At 39.1% G+C, this 9,837-nt stretch overlaps 1 protein-coding gene across 1 annotated transcript; it reads right to left on the bottom strand.

Moving 5' to 3' along the window:
- Positions 1-216: 216 nt before the first annotated feature.
- LOC140368318 (ER degradation-enhancing alpha-mannosidase-like protein 3) lies at positions 217-9,712 on the bottom strand. Its single transcript, XM_072455298.1, has 20 exons — positions 9,014-9,712; positions 8,899-8,944; positions 8,521-8,621; positions 8,395-8,434; positions 8,202-8,314; positions 7,973-8,126; positions 7,641-7,775; positions 7,446-7,551; positions 7,259-7,356; positions 7,011-7,136; positions 6,856-6,939; positions 6,699-6,782; positions 6,503-6,627; positions 5,004-5,169; positions 4,769-4,923; positions 4,516-4,624; positions 4,253-4,423; positions 3,478-3,643; positions 3,202-3,393; positions 217-1,984 (listed from the first exon to the last, which is right to left on the bottom strand). The coding sequence occupies exons 1-20, from the start codon at positions 9,100-9,102 to the stop codon at positions 1,743-1,745; spliced, it is 2,502 nt and encodes an 833-aa protein (XP_072311399.1). The 5' UTR covers positions 9,103-9,712; the 3' UTR covers positions 217-1,742.
- Between the last annotated feature and the right edge of the window lie 125 nt (positions 9,713-9,837).

A 9,837-nucleotide genomic window follows, 5' to 3' on the forward strand; every position in this document is an offset into this window, starting at 1 on the left:
ATTCCATTCCTGTTTATAGTATGGTTGCTAGGTAACAGTGGGATGGCCTCTACCTCTGTCATGTCCAACCAGGAAGCCAAACACAAAAACATCTGATGCAGGTGAACTCATGCTGCAGAACTATGAGGTTTATTTAATGACTGGACTTTATAATCGACCTAATATTATCATGATTTCTGTGGTTAACAAACAGTTATAAAATACTGAGAAGAAAGATTTTTTTTTTATTATCAGTATTTTATTATTTATTGACAAGAAAGACTACCAAAGCTCACAAAGTGGATAACGGAAGAGAAAACAAATCCATGTGGTCATGTTTTTGGCACTAATTAAATATTGAACCTAACAAAACCATTTCAAGGTAAACAGACTGGAGAGAAGGTTGCCGTCCACATCGTGACCCTGAGGTAAGTATGTTGGCAAGTTTGAACAAAAACAAAACAATATATAAGTCACGCTAAAATAAACCAGCAGCAGTAAGAAAAAAGTAAATGCTAGAAAATAAAACAATTTGCCTCACACATTTTGCATTTATGATTTTAAGTGAATGAGATTTTGAATTATTATCTAATGCAATGGTTCCCAGAATCTGCCAGTCACGACCCTCATAATGACAACAGTTGACACTTGAAATTCCCCAAAAAAACTAGAAAAATAGGCTATAAACAAAGTGTTGTAAAGTAGCCTTATGTCTAATGTTTGATTTGATTTTCAGGACACAGACTGAAATACATTAATCTGAAAGACCAACAAACAGACTGTACATTTGCCGCTGCATTTAAACGGTATCAAGCTTTGTTTAAATCTATTGCATGTATTTCTTTTCCCCCCCCCTATGATCTGGAGACGCCCTGAAATCAAGTTGAGAAACCACTGAAAACAAAGCAACATGACAACAGCAAGTAATTACAATAAGAATGCTCCAGTTACTATGGGAACCCACATGTGACGTAATAAATGGCACTTAATTAACAAGCAGTGGGTGAAGAAAAGGTTGCGTTACATAATACGGCGGAGTGACAAACTAAAGTGCATAGAAGAATGAGACGTCGAAATGAAACTGATTGATTAATAAAGCTTTGGTAAAAGTGTCAACAACTGAAACGTTTACGTATTCTAAAAAGGTGCACCTATAAATGTATTAACGAGCAAGACGATCCAAAGTGTAGGATCGTTTCATCGGTTAGCAGTGTGTTCTTTCTTAATTACGCATACAAAAGGAAAACATACACACCTCCATATCATTCATTCTCACTGTTCCCTGAAAATGCCCCACCTACTGGCCAAAAAACTCCTTTCACTCATTTCAACAGTACTGTATAAATAAAAATAAAAAGTGCAATTCTAGACTTAATCAACTGCCTTGCATAAAAACGTCCTAATCCATTGTTCTTCCCTCTTAGTAAGCGATTTAAAAGATCACTAAACTGTTCTTATGTGACCGACTTACAAGAGCAACGGTACAGACAGAAGGTTTGGGCAAAAGACTGCACTTTTTACAACTCAATTCATTTTCAATCTCAAATGTGGCTGCTTGACAACACAGTTCATCAGCCACTGTAACAGGGAAGTGCCCATTTAAAAATCTAAGGATTCAAAGACGATTGCCCTTGCACCAGCTGATCCGACACCTTTATTTGCTGTAAACGTGCAGGGAGAGCCAGGTGTGGGCTTTGCGTTTGAGGCAGTGAGGGACTTTGAGGCACATTCCACCGACACACAAACGGTTGTGTTAGAAAGTCTCAGGGCTCGGCGTCGGCTTCATGGTCACCGTCTGCGATCCGAGTCAATGATTCTAGTTCGGGGCCTTCGTCTGCAGCGCTCTGGAGTCGAGATTGTCGCTCTTCTTCCAGGTCCCTGTCCAGCACTTCTTGGACGGCTGCGGCGGTTTTCTCCAGGACGAGTTCCAAGGTGTGCTGGAACGCCTGGTCCAGCTGCCCGTCCTCCGCCAGACGGATTTCAATGTTCATTCCAGCAGGTTTCTCTTTTCACGAACAAAAAACACAATGTGAGTAATTGGCAGGGTTGTTGTCGACTAAAGACATGTGCATCGATTGGTCGACTAAAAGGGGGCGTGGCAAAGGTTTGGACGATAATTTGTTTTTACAGATTTAGAATTTTAAAATCTGGTGAATTACTTTAATACTTAGAATTTTTTTTAACCCTGATTTTTTTTGTTTTTTTTATTGTATTATTATCTGTTTTAAAATATACTTTTATTTAATATATAGATTCTCAAGTCCTCAAATTCAACTGTTTAAATTCAGAGAGTAAAATATGGAGTGAATTTTGCTTAACAAGGCTAAGAATCTTTGCATCTTGAATCTTTGTTGTGAGTTTTTTCCACAGAATTTAAATTTGAATTGAGAAAAACACAATGAAAACACAATTCAGTGACTGAAATTCAAAACTTGAACATTTGCCAGTATAAACAAGTTATCTTCCACACAAAACACTCAAATCAATTACCGGTACATTTATCTATAAATTTGACCATGTATCTGTCCCCAAAGTGCTTTGACAAGACCCAACTGCCCAACTGAAAAACCTCACAGATCTGAACCAGTTTAAATTAAATTTTGTAAATATGTCCTATTGTGCTGCATGTTGTATGTATAAGTTATTTGTCTTTTTTAATGTCAGGGACCAGGTCTGCAAATTAGCCTTTGGCTCGATGGCCTATGAACATGGCAACGGTTACTATTTAATACGTGACAATGCTCTCTGTTCTGTCCCTTTCAAATTAACTACTAATAACCACGGCATAGCAAATACAAATATTTATACAGAAATCCACCAGTGAACTGTGTAAAAACATTCAAATCGCTCCCAAACCTTGCGATATCTCAGTACATGTCTTCAACTCCCTGTGAGTGTGACTATAAATCCCACCGAAATAATAAGTCAACTAGTAAACAAAAACTAATTGGACACCCTTAACCGATTAATCGACAAAACGACTTCGGTCTTCGGCTTTTGTGATTAAAAACACAATTGTGTGGTCCTCGGACTGTCTTTTATTATTTTATATATTTTATATTGTTTTTATTTCGTTTGTCTTTTTAATTATTTATTCTTTACATATTTTGCTTGTGTTTGTTTTGTACTCTGAGCAGCATTTTGGAGACTTTGTGTTGGTAAAATGTGCAATACAAATAAAGTTGGATTGGATTGAATAATAACATTTCCATTTGGTTTCACCTTGTCCGAGCTGCCTCTCTTTTGGCAACAGCAACACGTCCACATTGTGATGTTCGTCCAACGCATCGAGAAGTGTTTGACCTTCTCGGCTGAACAAGAAGACCAAAGGTATCGTGATGTCCGCAGTCGGGCTCCCGTCGCCCACCATTTGAAAGAGTGGAGAATCATTGCTGTTGCTTCCCGCTCTGTGATCTGGGGATTTTAAGACAGGTTGTTTAATGGCTGTAATTTTAGCTTCCCAAATGAAACCTTTAGCTCATCACAAGTCATTCCAACCAATGAAGATGACTCCGGTGGCTCCTGCATCCTGGAGTTGACGGGCCTTCGCCGCAAACATGCAGTCGCCTCGTAAAGCCAGTGCAATATGACCTTTAATCTCAATAGTATTCTCCAAAGACCCACAGGCTGTATATGGCACTGCTTTCACAATACTGCCCTTCACCTGCAAAGTATGAACAGCAAATGAGTCGATATAAACGATCTGTAAAAGGCTGAGGCAGAAATATAGCAGCATTCAAGTTAAAATGAAAATAAGTGAGGTGGGATGGAGTGCACTGGTTTGTTTTATTGAGAATAATTAAGGATGATACAACGGGCCTAAAAATGTTTGACAAGCATTCACAAACATTTTACAGGCAAAGAAGGCAAATGATTGATATCACGGTGCCTTATCTGACTAGAAAATGTCCCCAATTATTTTGTTTCATATACAGTGATTTTGGTCTTAAACTAAAGCTAATGAGCGTCAATTTAATAACAGGTGCAGAATAGATTTAGAATGTAATGTGTGGAGAGAGGTCCTAGTAATGGTCGTTTTTGAACTTTTTTTTTGTCTGTAAAATATTTGAAAACGTCACTATTTTGTTGACATTTAGCGCTAAGTGTATGTTTTATATTCAAATAAAGATGGACTGGATTAAGAGGAAACCCCGAATCACAATATGACAATATCAAGAAAATGCAACACAAGCAAACAGAAGGAATTTAACTTTCACAGTGGAAGAGAAACAAGAACAAATACTATACTACGGTAACTCTTGAGTTGGCTTACCCCGTGTTCCTGTTTGGTGAGGTCCATTCCAAACGTCGCTGGTCCCGCGGTCAGGACTGTTCTGCCCACAAAAGGCGGCGATATGAGCTGGACAATATGTGGAACCACCACTTCCTCACTCGTTTGACTTAACTCAGCAACTAGTTTAATTTGATACATTCCTTTGTGCTCCTAATCAACAGTGTAATATGTTAAGGATAATGGAAAAAGGATATGTTGAGCATAAAACACAAAATATTAACCATTGTGTTGTGTAGCTTTACCTTAGAACTTCCAGCCATAGCTTCATTAAGTGGCATCAGAGAAATACCCATACTTTTTAAGAACTCGACAGACTCCATTCCATTGTCGTGTAATGGTAGTTCAATCTCTCTGCATGGAAAACAGTAAATAAAGTAAATGTTCCATGATAGAACGCCCCTGGACGAATGAGGGATTAGACGGACACATGGAGCATGAAATGTTTTCAACTTTTTGGCTTAAACAACTAATTCAGAAGAAAAAACTCCAGCACACCTGAGTGGAAATGGTTGAAAAGCCCGGCCAACACCAGTGAGGTACTTGTACCCATCTCGTATGCTTTTTGCAAATGAAGGGTTATTGGGAAAAAGTGTTTCTGGGCTTGGACAGGAGTGTGTGAACAGATCTTCGACGTGAGAGACCTCAACATACTGTAAAAGACAATAAACATCACTCTAACCAGATTATCGTCTTCACAAGTGTATGTAGTTATAAAGTGCTGCAGTCTTACTGTCATATTATCCTGACAGGGCGGCTGTTTGGTGGAGAGTGAGACAGGAAGAAGGTGAGCCTCTGTGGTGAAAACGTAGTCATCAATGTTGATAGGAAGCTGGCTTTTCTCAGAAAACAGCAAGTACAGGTACTTAAACATCTCTGCCAAAAAGAAGGAGTCCATCCTAGAGATATAAACATTGTATATAGTTAGGTGAGCACACTTGTATTTTATGCATATACAGCCATTTGGAATGTAACATTAAATTATGCTTTTGGGTATTTAGTATTGAACTATAAGTGTATATAGATCCTTAATTTACATTTTATTCAAAGTAAATGCTATTTCGTCATAAGGCGCTGGTACAGCTGGCAGCCCGGTGTAAACGCTCTCTTCTTTCTCACACTTATTGTGCTTTATCTCCTATATTTTGTAAATATAGTTAGTATATTTTTTCTATTTCACTGTACGATAGGGACACGCGCTGGGATAGTTTTTTAATTCAACTGTTTTTGACTTTTTTCGGCTGGATTTGAGCGTTTTTCGTTGCGTTCGTTGTGTTGTTGTGACGTGAGCTAGCTCCGAGCGAGCCCACCAGCCCCCCCCCATATACACGTTTATATGAAAGAGGAACTTCACGAACGATCGGGACACGCACTGGAATCGCTTTAAATTAACTTGTTTTGACTTTATTCGGCTGGATTGAGTGTTTTCGTCGTGTCGTTGCGATGTGTTTTGGCTCTGAGTCCCCCGGCTCCGGCCCCGCCCCCCGGCTCCGGCTCCGGCCCCGCCCCCCGGCTCCGGCCCCGCCCCCCGGCCGGCGCCGTACCGCGTTTCCACAAAGGAGGAACTCATGAAACTGCGGAGAACAGTCGTCTTACCCGGAGATCGTCACGTTATCCCGTCGCAATACTGACCTAACCTAATACTGATGTGCAATTCTGTCGTATGTGCAATTGCTGTTGGAATTCATGTGCAATTACTGTGAAATTCATGTGCAATCTATGTGCTGTCGTGACACATATTCATGTGCAATTACCGTCGGGATCACATGCAATGGTATTTATTTATTTATTTGTCTATGGGAGTTTTTATTTATTTATAGGAGATCTTCTACTGAAAGTGTTTTTCAGACTTCCTATAAGTGATCTGTTCTTCTGTATCTACCTCTGTATCTACCTGCGTTGCACCAATGAAATTTCCCCATGTGGGACAATAAAGGAATATCTTATCTTATCTTATCTTATTATGATCTAAAAACCTATAGAAACAAGTCATTTACTTCCCGTTCAAAACTGCAGATCTGATTGTTGTATGACCAGGGCTGTTTTCTGAGCACTCAAGCCTCACATGCAGGACATATCAGGATTACTCAAAGATGCATCAAAATAAAACTATGAGTAAGATAAACACCATTATAATATGGTCAAAATGAAAAATTCATGAAAGTCATTTGACATATTATATCTCTTTTAAGAGGAAAAGGCAGTTGAGGTGAGACATCTCGCGTTCCATACCGGTCTTCATGTGTTCCAGTGCGAACGTCCTGCACGGCTGCAAAGCCACAAGGTACTCGGGCATAAACATTGAGCTTTTCAACAATAGACTGCCCAACTCGGAGGTAGTAAGGGTCACCAGTGGCCTGTGAAGGCAAAAGATAAATTCAATAAAATGTAGTGTTTTCTTTTATAAACTGGGTAAAACCTTTCTCACCTTGTAGAGGTAGTAAGTGCTTTCTGCAAACTCTGGTCTCAGTAGATGTTGGCCCCAGTGAACTCTAAACTCTGTAGTGAAAGCCTTTTGTGATGCAAACAGAATGTTAGAGTTTAAAGTCAGAATGTAAAAATCAAAGCGTTATATGGCACAATACCTCAGGAAGAAACTTGTGCTGTTTGGTCACTTGGTAAAGCATCTCATGGGTTTCAATAGCTGGTTTCAGATCACCTCTTAAAACCTATTAAATAGAGCTGCATTGATAATGTTTTACTTAATACTATATTATCATCGCATGACAGCATTACTGACCTGAAGACCAGGAAAGAAGGCCAAGAGGGAGTCCATCCAGCTGCGCACACTCACAGTAGGATTATGCATATGGACATTGAGCAAGAGTGGAGGTTGACTGATGTACTTCATGATTGCATTGTAATGCTATAAAAAGCAAGAAAAGAGGGAAAATAAATAATGTGTCATGATAATTAGTTTAAAATAAAGAAAGAGGTATAGAAATACATTTCAACTGAGAACACGAGCATGACAAGCAATACACTTACAATGTTAAATCTTTCAAGAAAAACTTGGTCTCCAAGCAGAATGTAAGCCTTCATCAGATATTCATAATAGGAATCAATGCCAGCACCAACTCCACTGTCTGAAACAAAGGTGTTTTATACTTTTGTGTCACAGAGTTTAGCCATGGTTACTTAGTAGTTGGATGGATAGTTCAGAATCCACACTTACCTCTCCGGATCCATTCGCCATTATGAATATTGATCACTGTTCCCACTAAATCACTTTCCTTCTGTCTCCTGTTCCAAAGGACATCCAGAGCCTTTCGGGCATGTTTCTGGAATTCAGTAAGCAACCGGTTTAAAATGGCGTACCGTCATCTGTGCATTTTACATTCTTTAAAATGAGCAAGATAAAAATCCTTACCTCAAATACAGATTCCCCAGACAATCGACTCAGAGCAGCAAACTCCAAAATCATGGTTCCAGCACAGGCAGTGCATGTGTCCGTTTCAGTGCCAATGCGAGAAAGTGGGTTCAGGACTCCATATCGCAAATTTATCTAGAAGTCAGAAATACACAAACATCTGTGTAAGATTTACCACTGGCTCACTGTGTGTGCTAAATCTTGTGCATCTTCTCTTAACAAGTTTAATGATGCATGCATGAGATCTGTCCCTAAAAATAACAGCATGCAAAATAAAAGCATACATTATCTAGTGGCACGGTTACATTTGATAAACCATTAAAGGAGCAAACCTTTGGGTAAGGAAGGCCACTCGTGGTGTTAAAGGCAGGAAGTAAACGATGACCCAAGTCTTTGGCCATGTGTAAGAGCTCATCTCGGTACCACAGCATTCTCTCGCCTCGCTGACGGAACAGGTCGGCCATGACGTGGGCCCCCAGCAATCCTCTGAACAAAGACAAAAGTCATTTAATAACTTAATACAATAACAACAGTCATCTTGTAACACTTGTAACATCTTACCCCAAAACCCTAATGTTTGTCTCAAACACAGACACCACTACATCATTGTCAAGGCGTACATCCTTCACTGTCTTTCGCACTGCTTCTTCAAACTCATCCAGTTTGTTTAACACCTAAGCAATAAAATATAAATATCAAGAAATGAAATGAAAATGATAATACATGAGCAGATTCATACAAATAAAGTACGTACCACCAGTGTATCAAGAGTGTCAATCAGTGTGAGAGAAAACCTTGAGAAATTACACCCAAATTACTCAAAGCTTTTTTTGAAAAACGCAAAAAAAATAAACAAAAAAATATGTAATAGAAGACTTACTTGCCCAAAGACTCATCAATGTCCCCTCTGTTGGGCTCCTGACCTCGTACTCTGCCCTTACAACTTAGTGGCATCAACTCATCGGCTGGATAGGCGTATTTCTTAAATTAAAAATGTAGATTTTGAGACAAGATTCTCACAGACTGTCAACTGATTTATTTCAATGCAGCAGTGATTTTGCTGACTAATATATTTCGTCAAAGGTTTTGTCATCGTCATATTTTTGTCGAATAAAATGTTATCGGTGATGATGACTTAACTTTGTGTAAAAGACAACAGTTGTGGCCTCTAAGTAAAAGTTAACAGACACTAAAAACTGATACAATGTGCATCTGTTGCCAAAATTAACACTACACATAGATGTAAAATTAAACTTACCATGTAACTCCCATAAGCATGGTCAAACATTTCAATGATTTGTTCCCTGTAAATAATAAAACATTTATTAGCAGTTACATAATACAGATCTGTGTTTTTCCAAACAAAGCTGTACCTGATGACAGTCATCTCTTCTGGGGTCATGTTCTCTTGACATTTGGCGCATCCCAGAAGGAAAGTGACCAGAAGCATTCTCAGACCCATCTTAACTCTTACCACTGCCAATGATTATTAAAAAATGTTAGAGTTCAAAATGGACAAGGCAGTGCCTGCCTTTTGTCCAATAGCCACCCACTGTCAGACAGTGCTGCTGTAATCCTCCTGGTGAGGCCTTTTTATAGTTCTGGTGAACAGTTTCGCAGAGCATCGTTAGTTGATCCAAACAGTGCGCTTGTCAAAGCTGTCCACACAATCCACAAGCATGTAAACAATGGAGATGGTGCTACCAAACTGATCATAAATGAACAACAATCAGACTCCTGTCTGTGCTCTAAAACGTAAGAACCATTGCGACAGTCGTCTAAAAGAATTGCATAAAGATAACATAAACAAACGCATCCACTACATCTCTGTAGAATCCTGTTGTTGCTGCTAGCCTGCTAATGCTAGGTGGCTGTTAGCATCAGCATGAGAAGCCAATTAAAATCCAAGCAAACCCGCTAAACACATAAAAACATGTTCCGAAGGGGTTGTGTCGAGGTAATCTTCATTTTCAACAGAATCATCTCCACTGAACGACTAGGAAATCTGATAAATAGTCTGTGACACGTCTTCGTAGTACTACAACGCACAACTGTCAATGAGCAGCGAATGGGAAGTCAACACCTACAGTATGTTGTACAATTCCCTCAAATTAAGGCTAGGGTAAAGTTTTCTTTTCCTCTTAGTATAAATATAAATAGATCCATACGCATAGAATAAATAACCGCTTGAATAAAC

The sequence above is a fragment of the Eucyclogobius newberryi genome, unplaced genomic scaffold (assembly GCF_026437365.1).
Source record: "Eucyclogobius newberryi isolate DKJ021-1_F unplaced genomic scaffold, fEucNew1.0.hap1 SCAF_2, whole genome shotgun sequence".
NCBI lineage: Eukaryota > Metazoa > Chordata > Actinopteri > Gobiiformes > Gobiidae > Eucyclogobius > Eucyclogobius newberryi.

What these genes read in the sequence shown, in the direction of transcription:
- LOC140368318 (XM_072455298.1), bottom strand. Translation starts at nt 9,102, where the DNA reads ATGGGTCTGAGAATGCTTCTGGTCACTTTCCTTCTGGGATGCGCCAAA. An exon ending in CCTTCTTTCCTGGTCTTCAG is followed by an intron (nt 6,940 to 7,010) that starts GTCAGTAATGCT and finishes TCTATTTAATAG; the next exon opens with GTTTTAAGAGGTGATCTGAA. An exon ending in ACTGGAACACATGAAGACCG is followed by an intron (nt 5,170 to 6,502) that starts GTATGGAACGCG and finishes TTATATCTCTAG; the next exon opens with GATGGACTCCTTCTTTTTGG.